Source organism: Prionailurus viverrinus, chromosome D3 (genome assembly GCF_022837055.1).
Source record: "Prionailurus viverrinus isolate Anna chromosome D3, UM_Priviv_1.0, whole genome shotgun sequence".
NCBI lineage: Eukaryota > Metazoa > Chordata > Mammalia > Carnivora > Felidae > Prionailurus > Prionailurus viverrinus.
Window position 1 is genome coordinate 19,855,294 of NC_062572.1, and position 24,282 is coordinate 19,879,575.

At 51.9% G+C, this 24,282-nt stretch overlaps 2 protein-coding genes and 1 long non-coding RNA gene across 8 annotated transcripts in view; 1 reads left to right on the plus strand and 2 right to left on the minus strand.

The window, feature by feature from the left end:
- RAB36 (RAB36, member RAS oncogene family) lies at positions 1–16,757 on the minus strand. 6 transcript variants are annotated; one of them, XM_047828778.1, is made up of 11 exons: positions 16,572–16,757; positions 15,711–15,793; positions 12,594–12,685; positions 10,653–10,718; positions 10,122–10,223; positions 7,651–7,715; positions 6,000–6,051; positions 4,870–4,951; positions 4,452–4,542; positions 2,791–2,888; positions 1–2,266 (listed from the first exon to the last, which is right to left on the minus strand). In XM_047828778.1, the coding sequence occupies exons 2-11, from the start codon at positions 15,777–15,779 to the stop codon at positions 2,129–2,131; spliced, it is 855 nt and encodes a 284-aa protein (XP_047684734.1). In that variant the 5' UTR covers positions 15,780–15,793; positions 16,572–16,757; the 3' UTR covers positions 1–2,128. The 6 variants fall into 6 exon arrangements, with proteins under 6 accessions (XP_047684734.1, XP_047684731.1, XP_047684732.1 ...); XM_047828775.1 differs by having other exon boundaries at positions 7,411–7,715; XM_047828776.1 differs by having other exon boundaries at positions 2,769–2,888; positions 7,411–7,715.
- Positions 16,758–19,990: 3,233 nt separating this feature from the next.
- LOC125148626 (uncharacterized) lies at positions 19,991–20,785 on the minus strand. Its single transcript, XR_007145670.1, has 2 exons — positions 20,514–20,785; positions 19,991–20,104 (listed from the first exon to the last, which is right to left on the minus strand). It is a non-coding gene; the product is annotated as an uncharacterized LOC125148626 (long non-coding RNA).
- Positions 20,786–20,852: 67 nt separating this feature from the next.
- The window catches only part of RSPH14 (radial spoke head 14 homolog), a 79,907-nt gene continuing 76,477 nt past the window's right edge, over positions 20,853–24,282 (plus strand). Inside the window, exons 1-3 of the mRNA XM_047828836.1 lie at positions 20,853–20,901; positions 22,827–23,084; positions 24,154–24,256. Of these exons, the coding sequence (XP_047684792.1) occupies positions 22,886–23,084; positions 24,154–24,256 (302 nt within the window). The 5' untranslated portion in view covers positions 20,853–20,901; positions 22,827–22,885. The remainder of the gene's footprint in view (positions 20,902–22,826; positions 23,085–24,153; positions 24,257–24,282) is intronic.

Here is a 24,282-nt window from a genome sequence, read left to right on the forward strand (position 1 = left end):
GTGGGCAGCATGGGGAACGTTTAATAAAGGGCCACTTACAGAGAGTGGGCACACACAACATACTGTGGTTGGTTCTAGCTCAGGAGCTAGCAACAGGACACTATTATTGTCGCCGCCCCCCCCCCCCAACCCTGGGGCCTGAAGGGGTGAGGGGAGGGAGCCATTGGAGAGCGCCAGCCACTGTGACCAGGCTCCTCCGTCTTGTGACGCTTTCTGTTGTGTGTCACAGCCCTGGTCCTAATGTGACCTGCCTGCCCCCCAAGATTGTGTCTAGGTGGACTAAGCTGGGGACCCACGCCACAGAAGGGCCAGCAAGTCCTCTTTGGGAATCCTGAGTGTGCGAAGCTACATCTATAAGATGGTCACTGAAGCACCTTCGGTAAAAGCTAAAACATGGACACAAACCAAATGTCTCCCTCAGGGGGCAGGGCACTTGGGACTCTGGTCCATCACGGGAAGGAAAACGGCAGCTGCTAAAGAACAAGTAGGTTCGGGGTGTGGAGAGGGCTCCTGCAGGTTGACAAGAATGCAGGCTGCCAGGCAGCATGTGTGGTGGAAGCTCATTCTGGTTAAACAAACAAGCCCACAACCATGGTTGTGCTGCCCAGGAATAGTCTGAGAGGATTCCCACAGCCATTAACAATGCTTACTTCCAGGGACAGGAGGGGGAGTTTCAGTCTATATACAAAGCTTTGTAGTGTCTTGTTTTGGCTTATCACAAGTGTGTACATAATTCCTTTGTGTGATTTATATAAAGAAGTATTTTATAGCTATAAAAAAAAGACAGCTAAAATGTGAAGGGAGAATGAACAGAAAAAAGATGCCAGGTTCTTCCCCAACCAGCATTTGGCAGTCACTATCAGCCGATGAATGCCACTGGGCACTTGCAGTGTGCCAGGCACTGTATGGGGTACTGTTCAGGGCACTAACCAGAACAGCTGTTTGCAAAATGCTCACCTGAGAAGCAGGTGGGAAGTGCCCAGATGTGCCCACCTGCTTGTGGCATGGGGTGGGCATGGATGAGCAGGCACCCACCCAGGGCCACGGAGTGTGGGGTGGGTGGGGGTAGTCAATAGCTCCCACAGAAGAGTAAGATGAGGGTATAGAGAGAGCGGGCACTCCGGGAAGGAGCTGGGGAAGGGGTGCCTGGGTTGTTCCTTCTGGTTCTGGATGTGCAGGACGGGGTGGTGTAGGTGAGGAGCTTGCTAGACTCTGGAGGGCCTCTGATATCCTCGAAAGATACGTGGATGCCACCACAAAGGTCCTGAGAGGCACACACCCAGCATTTTCTTGTTTTCCAGGCCCTTCCTGTATAGGCCGGAGGGAGAGAGGGATGGCAGGGCAACCGTGGACACCAGCTCAGCAGTGTCTGGGTGACCATTGCTGGTAACAGCAGGGCAGTGCCATGCACATTGGATGTAGTAGGAATTTACCTCAGGGGCAGCTGGGAAGCCTTCTTCCCATAGCACAGCTAGGGAAACTCATTGTCCAGGTGGGCCGGAGGGGCACGAATAGCCTATTCTGCATATTCTCACCCACTGACCAATAGGACAGGATCCCAGGGATCAAAGGCGAGCCAAAGATGACCCCTTGGCCAAAAGGGGCCTGAGAGACCATCTTGTCCATCCTCCTTCAGAGGGGCAAGGCTGCTGAGGGATCCCATAAGTCTGTGGCAGAGGGACAGTGGACGATGAAGCCTGGGGCTCCGAGGCCCAGAACTTCAAGTCCTGTTGAGAACAGAAAAGTCCCAAGCAGGGATGACAGGTGGATTTTCCCTCATATGCTGACTTTGACAAGTCCTGCGTGCCTGGATCACTTAGATGAGAAGGATTCTGAGGCCAACCCAGGAAAGCTGGGAGAGTGCCTACATGGGCAGCTGATGTGTGCCGAGGGTAAGAGATAGTGGGGCACAAGTGTCTCATATCTGTAGTCCTGAGGCCTCTCAAGCCCAGGTGAATCTATAGGAGGGACTGGCCTTCCAGATGATCACCACAGTATACCCACAGCTGGGCAGTGAGAGGCTCCTGGGCAGCCAGAGCAGGTCTTTCCTGGCTCCTGACCTGCTAACGACAAGTGGCTGAGCTCTGGGGCTCAGCATGGTGCGTGGGCAGACACGGATGGCTTCCTATCACCCCTCCACGGTCATGGAAGGCACTGTCCATGCATGTGCAGGGAGTAGAGGCTTCGGATGCAGGCCCCAGCTAACAGCAACCCAGGCTGGAGGATGTCTTGCTCTCCTGGGTCTCGGGTGGACTCTCCTCCATTCCTGTAAGGTTGGAAAAAGTCACATGGCCTCAACTAAGCACCTGTAGCTGACACTGGGCAGCCTCCCTCCCCTGCCGCTGGTACCCTCTGGTGACTCCACTGGTCCCAGCTGAGCTTGACCTCCTGGGCCTCTCAATCAAGGCCCTGATTACCTGGCACAGGCTGAGAGGCCTAGGATGTATTCTAGGTGGCGGAACAGCACGGGCAGAGACACAGACTAGAAGAGCCAAAGCCCGGACACATCCATGCAGCCAGGGATGCCCAGCCTGGCTCATGAGGAAGCTGCTGGAAGGGCAAGGAGAGCCAGGGAGGGAGTCTGAGCTGGCAGGCAGGGTCAGGGAGGCTGTGGGCCTGAGGTCCGAGTAATAGCAAAAAGGATAGCCCAGAGAGGACAGCACAGGGGGACGAGTTAAGGGAATGGGCTCTTGGGACAGGGGGATGGTGGACATAGATTTTAGGCTGCAAGCCTGCTCCCCAGTCCCCACCCTGCTGTCTGTACGCACGGATGAGGTCTCCGTCGCCGACCTGGAGCTGGGCACTGCTCCTCCTCTCCAAGTCCTGCAGAACCGACTGCTCGAATGCCAGGGCAGCTACGCGGCTGAAGAATGCCTTCACATTCTCCCCTGTGGGCCCAAGAGACAGCCCTGACCCTGTCACCTCTCCCCTCACCCACAGATGAATTTGTGAGCCAACAGGTGCGGGAGCCAGGGTGGCCCGCCTGTGGGGCTTCCTGAGGCGGCACAGTGCAAGGGATGGGGCGGGCTGGCCCGGCCTCCCACCTCAGGGGGTTCTGGGGCCCCCTGCCCTGGCAGCTCCCTCAAATCTGAGGCTTGGTTTCCCAGCATCTACTCTTCCAATTATTCGCCACTGAACATCTCCTGTGGGCCAGGCACTGGGATGTGTGGAGATCAGAGGGTGTCTGCTCTCTTGTCACTTTTGAGCACCTGTCCAGTGAGCAGTTGTAAAGATTAATGTTCTGTCAACTTCCACACGGAGCCTTTGTGCATCCTCCTCCAGGTGGAGGAGGCCACCCACCTGGGCACAGGGCTAGATTCCAACTCCTGACATGCACATGACCCTTGTGCAGCTAACAACCTATACAACTGCTCAGGGCAATCCTGCTTGGCCCATAGGAGAATTCTCAACGAATGTGCTATTACTCTAAGAGGGTGGGTTCTCATACGCACGGTGGATGTTGTCAGGAAGGGGCAGAGGGAACTGGGCATGGCCATTGCCACACTCATCTGTGTCAGGCTGGAAGTTGTGCTTCCACCCGTGGTGCCTATCCCACCATTACCTCACCAAGTCCCTGGCCAGATGTTTACCGCAGCCCCTCACCCAGGGCAAGGACTACAAGGCATAATGCCTGAGTCCCCAGAGCCGCTGGGGCCTTCTATGAGCCATGCAATAACTGCATGTTATTTCATTTCATCCCTGGCAACAACCTGTGTTTTTAAAGTGTGTCCTTTGCTTCTCTGCATTTTCTAACTTTTCCACCATGAATACACATGGCTTTTATAATTTAAGACAACATGTTTTTACAGTAAAAATAAGATGAGATAGAAAGCATCACCCATTTCTCAGATGAGGACACTGAGGCTGAGAGATGTTAGGCATCTTGCCAGGGCCAAAGTAAACAGTGGCTCATGGGTGAAGGTGGCACAGGGACCGAGGGCTCACTGTGGCTGGGGCCCAGTGTGGCTGGAGGACAGATGGGTGGGATGTGGATGAGGGCCAGGGGGCCATGAGCAATGTTGCAGTGTCTTTCACGATGACACCCGGGGAAGGGGTGGGAGCCCCCAGTTACTGGACCCTTCTATGTGCCAGGAGGTACCTCTTACCCGGCTACCTCAGGTGAGGGGTGAGCAGAATGGTACAGTGGTTACAGGTGAGGGCTATATTCCAATCCCAGCCCTGCTACTTCCTCCCTATGGCCCTGGACATGACCCACAGAGATAAAATGGATCTGACTCAAGGAGGGAGGGGGTTGCATTACAGAACACAAGCATAGGGCCAGGTGTCGCTATTCCTGTTGCCCATGGGGGAGGGCTCCTAGTCTGCCTTTAGGGATGGGAGACTCCTCTCAAGCAATGGAAGGCCCTGCATCATCACCAGCACAGCTGGCTGTGACTCAAGCATTCCATAGAGACACAGAAGGAAGCTCTGCACGCATTGTGGCAACTCACCTGTCTTAGCTGACACCGACCAGTACTCCGCCCGCATCTCGCTGGCCAGGCGCACAGCCTCCACTTCTGCCTGCTCACATGCAGCCCCTGACTGGGAGAAGCAGCCCTCCTGACCCAGCTTTCCAGGCCCTCCCTGTGGGGAGGCACTTCCTACTGGGCCTCCTCCCTCCCCATGTCACCCTGGGATGGGCAGCCTCAGTGCACGGGTGGGGGTACACATCCCCAGGGGTGAGACCCCAGTGATCCCTCAGACAAGACAAAACAGGAACAGGGAACTCAGGTGCCCCTAACTTTCAGCTCCTGGCCTCCAAATCCCCATCTAGGCATGTCAGCACCACCCTCCATTCTCCGAGCTTAGGCTGAAAGTGGATGCATTTTCCCGGGCGCCATCCTAAGCCTCTAGCTCTGGCGTGCTCACCAGAAGGTCCTTCTTGGTTCCCACGAGGAACACGAAGCAGGAGCCCGGCTCGTTCTCCCTTAGCGCATCCTCCAGCCACTGCCTGGAATGCACAGAAGGAAGACAGGCTGAGGAGGGCATCCGTCTCCCTAGAGACGTCTGAAGAAGACCAGGGAATGGAGGGTGCAGACCTGGGTCCACCCCAGAGCTGGGAGCATTGAGCCTCCAGTTGCAGGGAGGGCACCTAGACCCAGCTGGTTGAGTGGGGCGCTGGTCCTGCCACCAGCTGGACTGAAGGTGGGTGGGGATGCAAAAGCACTTGTCAGGGGAGGTGAAGACCCTGGCAGCGCCCTCACCCTGTGTCAGCTTGGGTGAGTGCTGTCCTTTCATCAACTTAAACAATCACCCCAGCCTCCCTCACGGGGTTTGGGAGAAGCTGGATATGAATGCCCCAAGCCCAAGTGAGGTGAAAGGACTTTGGTCAATTCCCAATTCCCAGCAGAAGCAGATGGCCTCCCAGAATTGGTCATGTTACCAGGTCTCCTGACTGATCTCTACCCAAGACAGCAAATACTATCCCTTCAGACAGGACTGGATATACGTCATTTGTAGGACCCAGGGCAAAGTGAAAATGTGAGGCCCCTCCTCCAGGAATTATTAAAGCTTTCAAGATGGTGACAGCAGAGCATTAAAGCAAATGCAGGCTCAGGGCGCCTGGTGGGGCTCAGTCAATTAAACGTCCGACTTCAGCTCAGGTCATGCTTTCATGGTTCGTGAGTTCGAGCCCGCATCAGTCTCCCTGCTGTCAGTGCAGAGCCCCCTCCAGAAACTCTGTCTCCCTCTCTCTCTGCCCTTCCTCCATGCACACAAAATAAATAAGCATTAAAAAAAAAAAAAAAGAAAAGCAAAGGCAGGACCTTGTGAGTGTTGGCCCCAGTATGACTGGGCTGCCCGTGTATCCTGAACTGGCCCTGCCTTCAGCAGATGGATGCAAATTTTAAAGGATAATTTGGCAAATTGGACAGTAAGTGGCCTGTGGGCAGTCAGTTCTGACAAGTGAGCCTGGTCATGTGCACCCACCAATGGGGGCCCAGCTCGTGGGTGTTCCCAAACCCAAGAGGACCACAGGGGCCACAGAGTCCCAGACTTGCCTGGTGTGCTCCAGAGTCTGCACATCAGTGAGGTCAAAGGCTGTGATGATCACTGTACACACAGGGAGAAGCCAAGAGCAGGTCAGCAACAGGTGAGGCCAACATGGTGTGACCAGGAAGGGCTCCCCTCATGCAGCAACCTGCTCCCCAGGAGAAACCCAGAGAGGAGCCTGGCTCCCACACAACTGCCAGAGTGGTCCCCCAGGCAGTCGGCTCTGGTCCCCACTATGGGGGCTGGGGAAGAGACACTTCCTAGCGGCCCCTTGGGACCTACCTACCCACCACCCTTTCCAACCCATATCCAGAGGTCCAGCCCCAGGGGTTATCCAGGGAGGCAAGATGAGCTCATAGGCTCCTGTGTTCAAAATTCTCTTCTGCCACTTACAGCTGAGGGAGCTCAGATGAGGGTTTTAACAGCTGAGAGCCTCAGTTTCCCCATCTGTGAAGCAGTGAGAATGATATCTCAGGCTATCAGGGTTGCCATGAGGATTAAACAAGAACAGCTATTTTACAAGCTCTTGATCTAGGGCCTGATGCAGGGATTTTGACCAATGGCAGCTATGGCTATGAGGATAATTAGCAACAACCAGCTTTAGGAAAACAATTTCTGAGGAGCAAGGTAGACAGAAAATTGGGAGATGCAGCCGCTGCCCCCTAGGTGCCTCTCCTCAATGGCTCCGCCCTGGACCTGTTTTGTCCAGGGTGTCCAGGAGCCCGTTGGGAGTCCTGAGGGAAGCCCCATGTGGAGGACATTCCAGAGTGGCCCTGGGGAAGTGAGCGGGGCTGGGCAGAACCTTCCTCTGCACCTTGGCTGAAGGTTGTAGGAGGCTGCCTGAGGCAGAAAAGAATGGAAATGAAGGAGGATACTTAGGACCTTGATGGTGGTGGGCCAGGGTGCAGTTCCCAGAGGTGTCCCGGTGCCTCACACCTCATCCTCAGGGTGTGTCATGCCCTGAGAAGACGTGCCAGTGCAGGAACTCCAACCCACAGCCAAAGTGCTCATGGTTTGTTTCCTGTTTCTGCTTTTCTCAAATTGCAAATGGAAACTTATAATTTCTTTACACCAGTACTGAGTAGACATAATTGTGCCTCAAAACTTGAGCCTGGTTCTGGAGCCTGTGAGCGGTTCTCATGTCTCCCATTGAAACCCCTTCTTCCTGGGAAGCTGGGGTTGGAGTGGGGAGCTTATGCTGCTGCCTGCTGCCTGGGAGGCCTGCCCAGTGCCCGGGCCACCCCCACTGCCCCCCATCCGCAGGTGCAGTCCTCCTGTGGCCCTGCCACTCCTCCCCTCCAGCCTAGCCTCCCTGCACCTCCTCCAGGAGTCGACTATGCTCTTTTCTTTTTAGGGGGTTTCTAGACATGCATCTCCCTCTCTGAGCATCCTTCTGAGCTGAAACTGGCTAAGACTCACAGGGAGCAGCCACCAGCACAGGGTCCCTGAAGGATGTGACTGCGGAGGCCAACCACAGGCCGGGCTGGCTGGAAGGCAGTTTCTTCATCCCAGAGGACTGGCCAGGAATTTTCTCAGTGGTTCTCAGAGGACAGATTTGGTGTCTGCGTGGAGGACCTGGACTTCTTGTTATAAGCCCAGTGGGAGCCTCCTGCTGTACGTGGTTGAGGGCCCCACCATTGCCATCACCCATATGCTCACCCTGGGCACCCCGGTAGTAGGCAGATGCAATGCACTTGAACTTCTCCTGCCCTGCTGTGTCCCAGCTGTGTGGTGGCAGAGACAGAAAGGGAAACAGAGAGGTGGCAGATTAAGCAATTGCAGTGGTCTGAGCCAGCAGATTAAGCAATTGTGGGTGGGCAGGCCTGAGGGCCCGTCCCAGCTACCAGTCAGTAGTCCCCGCCCACCAATTACTCATGATCTCTTCCTAAGGTGCCCCATGGGGGAGCTTCCTGGCTGGATTCACCATGCCAATGGAGGAGGGGGCATGGCCCAAGTAGTTCTACTGCCTGGATAAATGGAGTTGTAGCTTAGTCCCTTTGGACGATGCCATTAAAAAAGAGTATGTTCCCTGATATGCTTGCTCTGAAGATGTGGAAATCCACCTGCAGGGGAGGCCCTGTGAATGGGAATGGGGCTCCAGGCTAGGCTGCCAGCTATGGATCTGCCCTTGCTCATGTGTGGCTGGGCCATGGCTTCAACATTCTGTACTGCAGCAGAGGGTATGCTCAGGTTTCTGGGTTGGGGGGGGTGGGAGTATATAACAGGGACATGGTTTGCATCTCCTGGGTGACTCTGAGCTCTGGCTCTCTGGAGGGGCACAGCCCTGACTTTATGGAAAAGAATGCAACAATCGATTAATGATGTCTGCCATGAGCACACTACAGGAGAGGGGGACACCCATGCTGAGATCTACTTGCTCTGGTTTAGAACCAGGCAGGTAATCAATATGCAGGCCTAAACCTGAAAATCCATTCCCTTTTAAAAATAATAGATTGGGGTGCCTGGGTGGCTCAGTCGGTTGAGCATCCGACTTCGGCTCGGGTCATGATCTCACAGTTCATGGGTTCAAGCCCTGCACTAGGCTCTGTGCTGACAGCTCAGAGCCTGAAGCCTGCTTCGGATTCTGTGTGTGTGTGTCCCTGTCTGCCCCTCTCCTGCTCATGCTCTGTCTCACTCTGTCTCTCAAAAATAAATAAATGTTAAAAAAAAAAATAAATAGATCAGAATTTAACTCTTCAGCAAATGGAAAAGTAGACAAGCCATGAATATGACCTCAAAAGTCTGAAATGTTTTCATGTGATTCAGCATGACGCAGAACATTTTGACTCTATTCTTTCATTAATTCATTCATATTGTCTTTCATTTCTGAAGATGACTCTGGATGGGAAGCTGGAGGGTGGCCTGGAGGTGGGGCCAGATGGATAGCTAGCAGTGGCTTCAATGTAGGACAATAAGAAGCCAAGCCAGGACAGTATCTGTTCTAGTTAGATGTGGCCAGTGGCCACAACGGGGAGCCCAGCACAGGCCATTCTCTGCACGGCTCCACCTAGGCTGCCCCATCAGCTCTGTGCTCCTCAGCTCTCCTGGCTCCAGAGCCCCTTGATCCCACAGCCCTGCATTTTCACAGCCTCTTCTGCTCTGGTCTGGCCCTGTACTCTCCCTTGTGCAAGATTCAGCAGTGCCACCTGTATCACTAGGACTGCACTGGGGCTGTCCTCAGGGAAGCAGACATTATCATGACAGTTAGGAGCTGAGGTCTATGAGAGGGTGACCTCCATCTTGATGACCATAGATTCCCCGGCTAAGCCCAAGCAGGACATAGAGGATGGAGAAATGAAACCAGAGGAGCAGGGGTGAACCCCAGGGAGAGAGAAAAGAGAAGGGGACCAGGACAGAGGCAGTAGGCAAGAGGAGGTATAGGAGCAGCTGGGCAGAGAGCATAGAATGTGCCATGCAGGGCAGCCTGGAAGGGGGGAGGAAGCCACACATGAGAGGGTAGGGCTGGTGACACAGAGAGGCCTGCAGTATCCTCCAGGTGCCAGAGGAGAAGGAAGGTAAGGTCCAGAGCTCTAGTGGGAAAGTGTGAGGCTGGGGAAAAGACTCTGGGCTGTTCTGAGGGAAACTGGAGGGAGAGGCTGAAGCCAGTGGGTCACTGAGAGGCAGAGACATGGGGTCTGGCAGGGAAGCAGACAGACAGAAGGAGATGGAGCAGAGCGAGGGCAGAGGGTGGGGGTGGGGGTGGTACATCAGGCCTGAGGAAGGCACATGGACTAGGTGCCTTTTGGCTCCATTTTCCAGATGAGAACAGATGCTCACAGGCCTGAGATGACTGGGATCACCAGGGGCCAGGCAGACCTGGACCCAGAGCCAGAACCTGAGGGGTGGGCATTAAGAGAGAATGAGGGTGAGTAGGCTCATTGGTCTGTGAGGCCTTTCCCAGGTCTGATGACCAATGTGAGACACCCATGGGGACTGAGGGAGTATACAGGGCCTTGGGGAACTGGAGAAGTCCAGTTTCACATAACTGTTCCTGTTTGTCCAGACAGGTCCTCACTGGGCACCACAGGACACAGTCAACAAGGAGCTTACCAAGGCTTTCCCCAAGGGTCTCCTCCGCAGAGCCCACCCATGAGCCACACAGGAAATGCTGTGACATGATGGCGACTTACATTTGGAGGCTATAGGGAATCCCAGCAATCTCAAAGCGCTCGATTTCAAAGTCTACCCCGATGGTGGCCTTGTAGTCACGGTCAAAAACATTCTTGCAAAACCTGCGGGAGTTGAGGGAGTCATCAGAGAGGCTGTGTGTGGAAGCTTTGCTCACGACAGCCAAAGTCTGCAGGCAACGAAAAATTAACCCTGTAGGGAATATAAGGAAATGATGGTCCACAGGGATAGACCCTAGATGGATGGAGCTGTCAACAAGAGCTTTGTGGGGGTGGAGCAGCAGCCTGGAAGGCAAACACTGCAGGTCAGGGCCAATGAGGTATGAGCCCGTGGTCCCAGGGTATGGTGTCATGAATGCCAGGCTCCTGGGATGCTGCGCCCTCCTCCTCCTGACCTGCCACTCCCTGGTTCCCTGTACCCCCTCTGGAGACATGGTTCCCATCAGCCAAGCAGTTTTGACTACGACAAAGTTATATGGGCCTCCCAGGCAAAAGTGTGACAACCGGTGCTGGGAGGTGTGGCGGCAGGCATACCTGTGGATGAGGCTGGTCTTGCCCACGTAGAGATCGCCAACGACAACCACCTTGGAGAGTCTGAGCCTGTGAGGGATATGGGTGTGTTGCTCTCAAGCTTGGCCACAGAGCATCTTCATACATATGGGCCCTTCCTTCCCTGAGCTCCCCACTCATGAACCACCCCTCAATCCTTGACAGGGGACAGGCCACCTTCTGAGACACTCTGGGATGTCTAGCCCCATCCCTGGTATTCAAAGGGGAGGGCAGGAGGGCCTGCATTTGTTCTGGGGACTCTGCCGTTTCTGGGGCCATACCCTTGTGCCACTAGGCGAGGCTCTGTCATGAGGATAAGAATTGGGCATGATGAGAGGCTGAGTCTTGGGCTGACGGGGTGGAGGGAGGAGTCCTAGGTGGTGTGATTTACAAGCTGGGGGTGCAGTAAGGAACCGGGAGCCACTGATGCAGACATAACACCCATGTGCAGGGAATAAAGGCATGGGGGAAGAGAGCCCCTGCATGCTCATACCCACCCCTGGGGCTGCATGGGCTCTTGCTCTTTGCAAGCAGGTGCTCCCTGACCAGGACACCATGGCCACCAACTGCCTTGGAGGTATCTGCAAGGTCCAGGTAGGCCCCAAGAGGTGAGGAGTGGACAGGAGTCAGACCAGGACACGGCACCAGGCTGTGGCTTGAGGCCAACCGGCTCTGAAGTTCTTGGGCTCCCCAGGGACCCTGCTCACTGAGAATAGCCACAGCATCACCCTGTGCGTGTCCTGCACTCCCTGCGGCAGCATGCCTGGGACTCCTGGTGATACTTTTAAGTTTCTGCAGCTCGAGCCACAGGAGCTCAATGGGCAAACATCTGACCAGGCACTCCCTCTGCCGGCAGACTGCGAGAAGGCACTTGTGTCACCTGGTGACCCGGTGCAGCTCCCCTGGTCATGTCCGAGAGTGCAGTGGCTGTGTCTTCTCTGCTCCCAGCTGGCTTCTAGTTCTGGAGCAGGCCGGCCCTGACTCCACTTCCCAGATGAAGGAGTAAAGGTACTGCTGAGGTACTGTGGGGGTACCCACCGTGCCTCAGTTTCTGCACGTCCCAGAGCTGTTGTTAAGGGTCAGAGAGGTCATCTGCGTGAAGCACCTTATAAGGTACCAGTACGTCCTAACTGGTGGCCAATGCTCTCAGCCCATGACCATGGCTGCTTTGGCTATTCTGACCTGAGTGAAGCCTCACCTTGTGCCACCTTGGGAACCTCAGTGCTGGGTGTCCGCTGCCACCTCACTACACCGTGCGACACCTGTGAGCTCAGCGGACTGCCTGAGCAGACTGTGAGCTCCTCAGGAGGAGAGGCAGAAGCAGGCCCTGGTCCTTGTGTGTCAAGAAGAGTAACTGCTAACTCCCTGTGCTGGCAGAGCTGGCTGCTGCCAAGGCAGGAACGAGGCGGTGCCAGGCGCTACAGGAATGAGGTGGTACCAGGTGCTGCCGAGGAGGGAACAGGACAGACATGGCCCATGCCCTCACAGGCTAGGTCTCGTGAGGAATCCAGATAGACAAACTCGGAATTCTGTGAGCTAAGTCCTTGGGACCCAGAAGCACACAGGCAGGGCACCCCACCCAGCCCAGGCTGGGGAGCAGGGGTGATGGGGGACTCCCCTGACACTAGACTGTGAGCTGAAAGAGTAGGAAAGAAATTCCAGACAGAGCAAGCAGACATACACGGAGAGAGACCTCAGGCTGAAAAGTCATGGCGCAACTTACTGAGAAAAGGCAAAGCTGTTCTCTATGGCAGAGGTGGGTCAAGCAAAGCCAGATCAAAATCCCCATCAGCTCCAGGCCTGTACTGGGCTGCACAGGTGTCATCTCTGTGTTTCATTTGTTCGTTCATACATTTATCCATGTATTCATTCCTTCTTGCCACCTCCTCACACATCCTGCACCCCCTGGCATGTGGGGTCACTCACCCGACGGTCCCCGTGTTCCTGCTCTGGCAGGTGCTGCTGACCTGCCCGTGAAAGTGCTCCTTGAGCTGCAGGCAGGCGTCAGGGGTGTACCACTGGAGAAAGACAGACAAACAGGTGGGCACTGTACCCTGTGAAGCCACGGCTCCATCACCAAGCAGGGCAGCGAGGTGGTGACTTGTTTCCCAGCATTCTCTCCTGCCCCAGCCTCGAAGCTCCAGCTTCATTAGCTTTCTCTGATCCCTCTGTCACATCTGTCTTCTATCCCATCAGTGGCCCTGAGGCTCCAGGGTCTTGTGAGTCCTGAGGAGCAACAGCAGAGGCCAGGCCAGACCAAAGGACCCGGGTGGTGACTTGGAGAGCTGGGTCTAGCCTGGGGCAGGTGTGCCTTTGCTGTGGGCATTTGGCAGATCTCTGTCCTCTCAGGGCCCCTCAGGATGAGATGAGGGGTGGGCTGTGAGGGCCCTTTTAGCCTCCAAGGTCCTTCCATACTTTCTACAGATCTTGGGTGCCATTTTTCTTTAAAAATATGCATATGTGCACATGGGAAATGTCCTGGAGGGCTCTTTTTATCTTCCACATTTCTTGGAAGGCAAAACTGGGCTATGGTTTAAGAGTACAATCTCTCTTAAACAGGAAGAAGAGGACCTGTGTCCACTCTTAGCTGCTGTGTGATCCCAGACAGCTGTCTAATGTCTCTGAACTTTAATTTCCCCATCTGTTAAGACCTCAGAAGCCTGGAGCCATAGAATAAAATAATGTTGTAGCCATCAGGGCAGACCCAGCCTGGCACATATTAAGCGCTCAGCAAATGTTCACAGCTATCAAGAGGTCATGACACATGTTGAGTGCACTTTTGTTTTATAATTGGAAAAGACGATATTAAACAAGCTGAAGGTGACTGTTATGTTTTACTCTCAGATTGGCGGAGGCTAAGGATGGAGCGTGGTAAGGACACGGGGAGAAGGGCATCGTTGGAAGCTGTTGGTGTTCTCTGCCATGATATGGCAGTAGTCCCCTGGGCCGCCCTCTGTGTCCTTCAGAGGGGCACTGCTTGGACCCACAGCTCCCCTATGGCAAGAGTTCCACCTCCTCCCTTAGCCCTAGTATTTCTTCTGCATTCCCAGGCACTGAGATGGGCTCTTCCCTGGCCCATGTGCCCCCACAGCTCCATGTGGGACAGAGGAAGCAGGGACAGTGGAAGGAGCTTTACAAAAGGGTAAGTCACAACATCTCAGTAGGCCCATTTCCTCATCTGTAAAGTGGGAATACTCATAACAGCAGCTCTTCATATGGTTGTTGAAGGATCAAAGGGGTAATGCAGGTGAACAGCTTAGCCCTGTGGCCCACACTCATGTGGAACAGTGTCAGCTACTTTAGGACAAAGCTGGCTGCTTTTTCTTGTCGACTTCCATGTCGCCTTCAAAACAGGGGCCAGCCTGGCCAAAGTGGTCATTAGAGGAATCCCACCATTTTGGATGCACTGAAGAAATGTAATAAGGAAGACTGGGCAGGAAGCGTGGGCTGATTTTGGATACAGGGAAACTGAGGCACAGAGTAACAGGAGTTACTGACCATGAATTTCTCAGGTGTGAAATGGTGTGGCCCTGGGATACAAGATGAAATGCCACAGATGGGAGTGGGGAGAATATTACCCTCTGTGAAAACACGATGGATGCCCCAGGGTAGGGGAAGGTTGGAGCTCTGGAGTCAGACCCACATCAAGTCCTGGCTCTGCCACACCCAGCTGTGTGATGCCAGGCAGCTCTCCCTACCTCTCTGAACCTTGTTGGTCTTCTCTGTAAATGGGGTCCTCTGTCCCTGAACTGTTTTGTGCCCATCACACTTCCCTTCCTTTTGCCTCATGAAACATCTGTGTCCATCATCCCTGGTTACCACTGTCAAGCTTTCTAGGGAAGCAATTGCCTGGGCTTCTGTTGAGATGGAAAATTCTGGGGGAATTGTCCACAGATCTGAGGCACCACAGCTTTCTCTGTGGGTGTGTAGAGGAAGAAAAGGTGAGAAGATATGGTTGCAGACCCAAATTACCCAAAGTCCTACAGCCATCTCCTTCTTCCTTCCCAGTCTGGGCACAGAAGTCAAGAAAAGAGGTCACTCTACAGGGAGGATTTTTCCCTCCATGCCTGTCCCAAGTCACATGGAGGCAACCACTGACAGCAGCATCTCATGTGTCCTTCCAGAGGTATTTTTGGCATGTACAAACACATACATTTGTTTTCTCCCCTCTCCTTTTTTCCACCCATGGAAGTACACTACACACTGTTCCCTTCCTTGCATTTTACTTAATTGACTTTAGCCATTACTGCACATCAGCTCCTGAAGGGAAGGAAGCCTCATTCTTCCTCACGTCTGTTAGGAAGTAGCATTTTGCTGTTGAAGCAGCCCCCTCTGGAGGACATTTACATTGTGTCTGACCTGTTTTACAAATTGCTTCAATGCCTGGCCTTGAATGGCTGGATCAGAAGGCAGGGGCAGCACAAAGGTGGGAAATACTGTCTCACTGCCCCCTATAGGGGTTGTACTGATTTGCATCCCCTGATGCAATTAATACTGGATTTTAATACACATGGCAGAGAGCTGTGGGTTTTCAGCAGGAACCAAGCCGAATGGTAAAGAGGGACACCCCCGGATTTGGTTTCAGGAAACTAGAATACTATTTTGATAACAGTAGTAATAATGAGAAAGGCAGAAATACCCACAACGTGGGTAAGGGAGCTCCCATTTACCAAGAGCCAGGCACCCAGTGTGAGAGGAGTTATCCTTATGTATCAGCAGCTGAGAGGTTGAGTGACGTGCCTACAGTCACACAGTCAAATGACAGAGTCAGGATTCACACCCAGGACTGTCTGACAGCAAAGTCTGTGCCTTTAACCTCCATGCCACCCTGTCTCCTGGTGTCACCCTTAACTTGCTGGTCCACTTTGGGAGAGTCAACATCAAATCTCCCTGCTTCTCTAAACTCTGGTAAGTTCCCAGGGTCTGTTAGTGAGGGACTGACCTCCTAGGCTCCTGAGCTTTGTTTCCAGTGATGAATGCAGGTGGGGAAATGTGGATTTGGACATGAAACACACATAAAGGGCTGGCCTAACGACTCTCTACCTTAGGGAAGCTGGTGATGATGCGGTCCCGGCTCACAGGTGGCCCCAAAGGCGTCAGGGAGGACCTCATCCTTCCAGAATGTCCTGTGGACCCAACCAGGGGAGAGTTAGGGAGCTGTGCAAAACCCTGGGGACTCAGCCTCAAGTTTATGTTTAACTTCTCAGCCGCTTTAAACATTGATCCTGGCCTTCTCAGTCAGGGATACTGGCCAGAGGTCATCTCTTTCCATCTGCAGAAGTATGGTTGGGGTGGGGGTGGAGGGGACCAGGCTTTCCTAATCCTGCCTGGGAGTCAGGAAGACCTGGGTCTCCTTCTGCCAGGTATCCAACCAGGAGAGGAGAGGCTGCTCTCTGAACTTATCACTGGGGTGCGAGTGAGGCATTGCACAAACGCTGAGCTGTGCATCATAGCCCAGGTGGAGGAAGTGGAATTGGGGTGAGGAGGGGTGGTCCCTTGCTCCTAGTCTCTAAGGGATTAAGGTTTGGGTCGGGGGGGGGGTGCTTAGGTTTCAGCCCACAGGCGTTTCCCTGTACCCCCTCACCATGCCCAGCACCTGGCCCCTCAGGCCTATTCAACAGTCCTGCATCTTCTGTCTTCCCCCTTTCCCCACGAGGGTGGCCTTGGCCAAGGCCTTAACCAGGCCTATCGTCCTCCCGGATCTGATCTGACTCTCCTTCAGGACCAACACGGGCCTGGCCCGAGGTGGGCGCTCAGGGAATGAGGCCCCGGGGGCTGCAGGCCTCGGCTTTAAGGTTACCTCGGTGAGAGGTGGGCGGAGACGCGGAGCCCTCCCAAATAGGGCCTCCGGGACAAGCCCATACGGGGGCGAACGAGGTTGGGGCAAGGGTATGGCGGACTCACCCACGGAGGTTGCGAAGGCTCCAGAAGCTTGGTGACCTGGTCAGGCTGGGCCCCGGGCAGCGATCACCATGGCAACGAGCACCACGCGAGGCCCGCCGGTTTCTGACGAATCCAGGGCGTCGGGGACGGGGTCTGGGCGGGGCTCACAGCGGAAAGAGTCCCACACGCAGATAGCGCAGTCGGTCACCGTAGCAACCGCAGCCTCTTGGGGAACGGCGGAACCCTCCAGGACACCGCAAAGGCGCCCACGATCACCTTGGTAACAAGGGCCGGAACTGGCAGGCAGGCTGTGGGAGGGCGGCAGGGCGGGTTCAGGGGCGGGGCCGAGGCCCTAGGGGTGGGGCTGAGCGTGGAGAGACTCGCGCACCCGCCTCCGTGGGATAGGTGGTGGCTCAAAGGAACGGATAGAGATTATGTGAAGTATTTAAATATTTATTTTCAGAATATTAAATATGATTTTTTATGGTTATCTAATTTTTTTGTTTTTCTTTATATATTGGTATGAAGGGATCTCCAAGATCCCTTGACTTCTTGTTCTCACAACCCATATCTGACATCGGTACATCCAGTAGGTTCTACCCTGAAAATTTGTCCAGTATCCTCTTAACTCTCTTCCACTTCCACTAGTATTGCCCATGTCCCAGCCATCAACTTCTCTCCCTGCAGCTGGTCGCCTTGCCTTCACCCTTGCCTCTGACCTATTCCCAGTTCAGCAACCCCAGGGATCCTCCTGTTAAAACAGATCAGATCATGGCAATCTTCCAATGCCTCCTCATCTCTTCAGAGTAATAAAGTCTTTACAATGGTCCAAGAGGCTTCACGTAATTTGCTCTGGCCTTATTTCCTCTCTTTTCTTCTTCTTCTTCTTCTTCTTCTTCTTCTTCTTTAATTTATTTTATTTTAGGCACACCTGGGTGGCTCAGTCAGTTAAGCCACCAACTTCAGTTCAGGTCATGATCTCATGGTTCATGAATTGGAGCCCCATGTGGAGCTCTGTGCTGACAGCTCAGAGCCTGGAGCCTACTTGGGATTCTGTGCCTCCCTCTCTCTATGCCCCTCACCTGCTCATACTTTGTCTCTCTCTGTCTCTCAAAAATGAATAGATATTAAAAATTTTTTTAATAAAATAATTTTTTATTAATTTTTTTTTAATTTTAGAGAGAGAGAGAGCACATCGGGGAGAGAGGCAGAGGGAGAGAGAGAGAGAATTTTAAGCAGGTGCCACTCGGAGCCCAATGTGAGGCTTGATCCCATGACCCTGGGATCATGACCTGGGCTGAAATCAAGAGTCAGATGCTCAACCAACTGAGTCACCCAGGAGACCCTCCTCTTTTATCTTCTACTGTTTACTCCCCAACCCCCCATCCCACACAGGCTCCACTGGCCTTGTTGCTGTTCCTGCAGTGCACCAGGCACTGGGGTATTTGCACACTGGCTGTTCCCTAGGTCTGGAATGCTCTTTCCCCAGATATTCACATTGCTCCCCTTCTTCAGCTTCTTCAAGTTTGCTCAGATAACACCTCTAGATGAGGCCTCCCCAAAGCAGCCTATTTACAATGGCAGTATTCTCCCAACCCCTTAATTCTGCTCTGTTTCCCCCAAGCACTTACCATTTTCTAACATATTATATAATTTATTGTTTATGTTGATTGCCTATCTCCCTCCACTGGCAGCAGTGAGAGCAGGGGTGTTTGTTTATTTCATCCATGTATTGCATTGGCTAAACAGTGTGCCTGGACAGAGCAGACATGAGTGTTAAGTGAGTAAATGAATATTAAATTAAAAAAAAAAAAAAGAAGGTGGAGAACACTGTTTGAATCATATTTACTTGTATAAGTTTAGCTGAGCTCTGGAAAGCTACCAGTGGTTGTTACAAGTGAAGACAACCAGTTGGCTGGGGGTTGAGAAAGGAGGGAGACATTTTACTTTCATACTTTCTAGATTTTCCTCTATGTGCATATATTGCCTATTCAATAAATAACTCAAATGAAAATAAACAATTTGGGACACAGAGAACAAATAAGATCCCCCATCTCTGGCCCTGAAAAGTCAGCCTTGATTATTTTGGTGTGCTTCCCTCCTTCAAGTCTTTCCCCCAGACACCTCCTCTCTGCAATCAGGGCATAAGAACTCTTGCTGTAGCATTGGCATTTAATTGGAGTCCAGCCCCCTGCAGTGGCCTACCATTTATTGACCTTAATCTGCATAGTTCTGAATCTAATGATGCCTGAATATCATATGGCTGGCTTCTGGAGCTCATTTTATAATTAATTTCTGTAATTAATGGCTGTTTATAAGCTGACCTGAGTCACTGAGCTCCTGTAAGCTAATTTCTGTTTGAAGAGTGAGGCATGTGGGCTAGATGGCCTCCAGAGGCACTTGTAAGACTGTGTAATCACAAAATGAGAGAGTAGTTAGCTTTGGAGAGGAGGATGGGGTATGTGATAGGGAAGGATGCAGGCATTGATAATGTCTGGTGGTGAATTCATAGATCGTTGTTACATTTTTATGCCTCATAAATTAACATATATATAGCATAATGTTATGTGTATCTTTAAGAACATAACAAAAAGAGATTGAAAAATGATAAAATACAAGGATAATTAAAAAAAAAAGCAAAAAAGACTCCAGGGGCGCCTGGGTGGCTCAGTCGGTTGAGTGTCCAACTTGGGCTCAGGTCATGATCTCATAGTTCGTGAGTTCGAGCCCCATGTGGGGCTCTGTGCTGACAGCTCAGAGCCTGGAGCCTACTTCAGATTCTGTGTGTGTGTGTGTGTCTCTCTCTCTCTGCCCCTCCCCTGCTCACACTCTGTCTCTCTCTCTCTCTCAAAAATAAATGAACATTAGCAAAAAAACTCTTAAAAAAAAAAGACTCTGTAACCAGATTCTGAGAGGCCTAGGGTACCCAGTTTTGAGAATCTACTTGATTTAGCTTCCTGATTTCACAGATAAGGAATCTTAAGCTCAAAAAATCAAAATAATTTGCCTAGTGAGTTAGAACTATAATTGGAACCCAGATTTTCTGAACTCCTAGCCCAGTGCTCTCTACACCACCTTCCTAAAAAAGCTAAGAGGCTCTGGCTTAGAGAGATCTTTTATGATTAGGTCCTTGGAAGGACAGCAGTAGGGGGCAGATCTCCACATCACCATATGGGATCCTTGGCCACAACAGATTAGGTCGTGGTTAGTTATCTTCATTTCAAAGCTAAATGTGCTGGAGGCTGATGCTTGGTGCCTTTGTTAAATTTCAGTGCTGAAGACTCAGGCTTAGTGGGTGGACTTATGTGAGTTGCTCTACCTCCTCCTATGCCTCAGTTTACCCAGCTATAAAATGGACCTGACCCTGTACTTCAAGGGTTTGTGGTGAGGATCACACAAGATGGTGAAGGTGCTTTGTAGATTATAAATCTTGATTCAAGCCCATTAACCATTCATTTATTCTACATTTACTGAAAGCCTTCTAGTATATTCCTGGCACTGGAAAGACAAGTAAACAGGATTGACATGGTCTCCACCCTCAGGGAAGTTGGAGTCTGCAGGAGGAAACAGAAATAAGTAGAGAATTAGAGGAGAAAGTTTGCCAATGGGATAATTAAGCTGTGGGAACATTTACTAATTTGGAATTGGGGAGAGGATAGGCTTCATCGAGGAAGTGTATACCAAGCTGTGTCCCGAAGGACAAAGAGGTGGTCAGTGTTACAAGTAGCTCAGGCTGCAGAAAAGAGTTGACCATTTGGGAAATTAGAATCCAGCATGACTGAAGGAGGCCCATGACCCCGGGCCTTAAGTGGCAGGCTAGGAGTTTGGAATCTATCCTGAGACCAGTGGGGAGCCACAGGAGGGTTTTATGCAGGTGATGGCTGGGTCTGGCTTGCTTTCAAGAACAATTACTCCAGCCAGCAATGTGTTGCATCCACTTCAGGAGCCTATCTGTGTCATTACCAGGTAGTCGGCAAGTAGATAGGGAACATGGGCCAGGGCTAGACGGTCCCGGGATCAGGCCTGTGTGGTTTGAAGGAAGGTACTAAACCTCCCCGAAGTTTCTGTCTGTGAACTGGAGTTTGCTCTGAGGATTAAAGGCATGCAATGCTCAATTCAGAGCGTACAATCGCTTCCTTTCCCTTCGCCTCCTTTTTGTACCATGAACAAAATTGAGCTGCCTTTGTTCTTCACAGTAACCCTGTAAAGTATCTTTATCCCCATTTCACAGCTTGTCCCAGCCCGGGGCCGTTCGCGCCTGCGCGTTGGGCACTGAGGACGCCACGGGGGTAGCTTGGCAACCTGGTCGCCTGGCAACGGCGTGCGCTTCCGGGACCACGCGCTGAGGCAGGTGAGCCAGCGGCCGCCAAAGGGAACAGGGGGTCCCCAGACCCATCCAGTAGGGTTCACATTGGGCTCATGTCCTCTTATTCCAAGGTTCTCTCACCTGGCTGGACTCCCTAACCCATGCTCCTTAGAGGAGGGCAGGCCCCTGTCCCCAGCACCCATTGTTCCTTGCCGGGGGAGTCCAGAAATGGCCACGTTCCTTCCATCTATGCCCCTTCCCCTCTTTCCCTGTGGTTTGGTACCCAGAATCAGAGTCTGGCTCATCTCTTTTACGGGAGTTGACCATTCCTACTGGACTAATCGCAGTAACCACCACCACTATAATAGTAACCCCAGAGGACATATCCCGAGCCTGGTGTGCCAGGCCCACGAGTAGCAGTTCATATGACAACTCCAGTAGGGAGGGAGGGAGGTGCTATTATCACCTCTCTTCTGCAGCTGTAGAAAGACACAGACAGAAGTAACTTGTCAAGGGCCACCTATGGCCTAAGTCTGGAGTCTGTTCTTAACTACAGTTGAACCTTTGAACTACCTAGGGGTTAGGAGTGCCAACGCTACCCTTTCCTCACAGTCAAAAACCCATGTATAACTTCTGACTCCCTCCTTAACTACTAGTATGCCCACTGTTGACCAGAAGCCTTAGCAATAACATAAACAGTCAATTAACATGTATGTTATATTTATTATATATTATATTCTTACAATAAAGGAAGCTGGAGGAAAGGAAATGTTATTAAGAAAAGCGTAAGGGGGGGTGCCTGGGTGGCTAATTCGGTTAAGCATCCGACTCTTGATTTCTGCTCAGGTCATGATCTCATAGTTCATGAGATTGAGCCTCATGTTGGGCTCTGCAGTGCAAAGCCTGCATGGGATTCTCTCTCTCCCCCTCTCTCTCGCTCTCAAAGTAAATAAACATTTTTTAAAAAAGAAAAACATAGGGGCACCTGGATAGCTCAGTCGGATGCTTTACCAATCTCAGCTCCGGTCATAATCTCACGGTTGGTGAGTTCCTGACCCGTTTTGGGCTCCACACTGACAATGAGGAGCCTGCTTGGAATTCTCTCTCTCTTCCCCTCTCTCTGCCTCTCCCCAACTTGTGTGCGCAGGTGTGTGCTCACTCTCTTTCAAAATAAATGAACTAAAAAAAAAAAAAAAAAGAAAGAAAGCATAAGGGAGGGAAAATACATTATTTATATAAAAAAGTATTTATGCAAAAGTGTATTATGTAAAAAAGTACTATATTATAAAAAATCCACGTGTAAGTGGACCCGTGAAGTTCAAACCTGTGTTGTTCAGGGGTCAGCTGTACTAGCCACACTGCTTATAGTCGCTCAAATTATGTATGTGTGTAATAAAAATAAATCACACTTTAACCTTAATTCCTTTTTTGTGGATGTGTCAGGAGCATCTGGATATGGGTCCCTGATGGATGAATGAGGTAGACCTGGATTTGAACATTGGCTACTGGCCTTATCAGTTCTGTGACCTGAAGCAAACTCCCAACCTTAAGCCTCAACTACTTCCTTTGTAAAATTGGGATAACGCAAGTCCCCTCCTTCTGGAGTAGTTGAGTTAGATACTAGATATTGCTGGCTGAAGATAACTACTACACGTGGTGACCATATTAATGTTCGCTTTTTTGGTTTGTTTTGTGTCTTTGGTGCCTTTACAGGCCCCAGCCTATAAAGTACTGGTGGTTTCCTCTGTCATTATGGGTGGGAAAACCCTGGAGTTTGCAATGTGGGCTACTATTTACCTTTACTGTGACCTTGAGCAGATTCCTTCATTGTTCTCAGCCTCAGTTTGCTCATCTGTAAAATGGAAGCAAAAATATCCCCCTGGCTGCCCTTACAGTTTTGAGAATCAAATGAGAAGTAGCTTCTAAATCACAGTAGCAGTAACAACAACTTTTTGGATTCTCTTAATCAGTGGTTTCTGCAGAGCTTTGTTTTGGAAGCTAGAGAGTTGCCCTCTGCAGGCGTGGAAAGATGGCCCATGCCCGGATCTCCATGTACCTGCCCCCCGACATCAACCCCACCCAGGCTGCCATTGCCTATGGCTGTCGGGCCCTGCCCAAGCTGAACGAGGAGCTGCAGTCAGAGGACCTGCTGACGAGGCAGAAAGCCCTCATGGCTCTGTGCGACCTTATGCACGACCCTGAGCATGTCTACGTGGCCATTGACACAGGTGAGAGTGTCACAGCCCAGGTAACCACGACTAGGATGGACGGACAGTGGCTCAAGGTGGGAGGTGCTGCGGCGACCTGGCCCCTTTACCGCATCCGTCCTGGCTGGTCAGTCAGTCCTTGCCCAGACACCACTGGTGTCCCACCCAGAGCCACAAATCAGCCCTCTCTGGTGTGGCTCAACCAGGTGGCCACAAATCCACCAAACGGTTCTGTTTATGTATCTAATTCACAAAGCTGTCACAAAAGATAGGCACACACCTTATGAAAACCACACGTATATCTGGGAGCTCTATGTCCCTTGTGTCCCACTCTTTTAATTCTCAAAATAAGACTTGAGGTGACTTTCATGGCATGGTCACACCTTTCCCAGATCAGGCACATGATGGATGAACTGCTTCTTCTCCCTCCAGCCTTAGTGGAAGGGCTAGTTAATTCCAGCTTTGCCTGAGGTTCCTAGAACCAGGGGCCAGGACACTGGGTGGAGCTTCAGTAATAAGGGTTGCTATTTAATAAGCCTGACCCTGGGCCGGCATCACCCCAGTGCAGAGCCTGTGTTATCTTAATCCTAATAGCACCTGCCTTGGGAGGGAAGATTAGAAAACTGACAAATAAAAATCAGAGACTCAGAGGAGGGGAATGAGGCTAGGGTTGCCAGATAAATAAATAAAGCAGGATTTTTATTTGTTCAACCTGGCATCTCTAGGTGTAACCTATTCACAGGTAGGACTACTTTGGGCCTGGAATGAGAATTTGACCCCTCAGTCTCTCTAAAGGCAAAGGCCATTTTCTTAATCCTGCAGTAGACTGTGAGAGGAGGCATTGGTGGGAAGCCTGCAGGGCTTTAGATAAAACGCCCCCCCCCCCCCCCCCGCACCATGTGAGCCTTTGTAGCACACAGAGACCCCTTTGGTGAATCTGAAATATTTTGTAACTGACATGATTCCCTGAGGCCCGAAAGCAGCAGAGCCTCTGGTAGTCTCTTGCTGCCCAACGTTGGCTCACCTGTTGACTTCTAGGTTCATTGATTTCTGAGAATGGTAAATGTTCAAAGGTTTTTGTGCCTTGCAGGCTGCCTGGAGAGCCTGAAAGCTTTGCTGAAGGATAACAATGACATGGTGCGGATAAAGACCACTGAGGTGCTCTACATCATGGCGACCCATAATGTGGGCAGGTGGGCAGCTGTCTCTGGAAACCAAT

What these genes read in the sequence shown, in the direction of transcription:
- RAB36 (XM_047828775.1), bottom strand. Translation starts at nt 15,779, where the DNA reads ATGAGGTCCTCCCTGACGCCTTTGGGGCCACCTGTGAGCCGGGACCGC. An exon ending in CAGACTCTGGAGCACACCAG is followed by an intron (nt 4,952 to 5,999) that starts GCAAGTCTGGGA and finishes TGTGCATTCCAG; the next exon opens with GCAGTGGCTGGAGGATGCGC. An exon ending in GGAGCAGTGCCCAGCTCCAG is followed by an intron (nt 2,267 to 2,790) that starts GTCGGCGACGGA and finishes CCAACCTTACAG; the next exon opens with GAATGGAGGAGAGTCCACCC.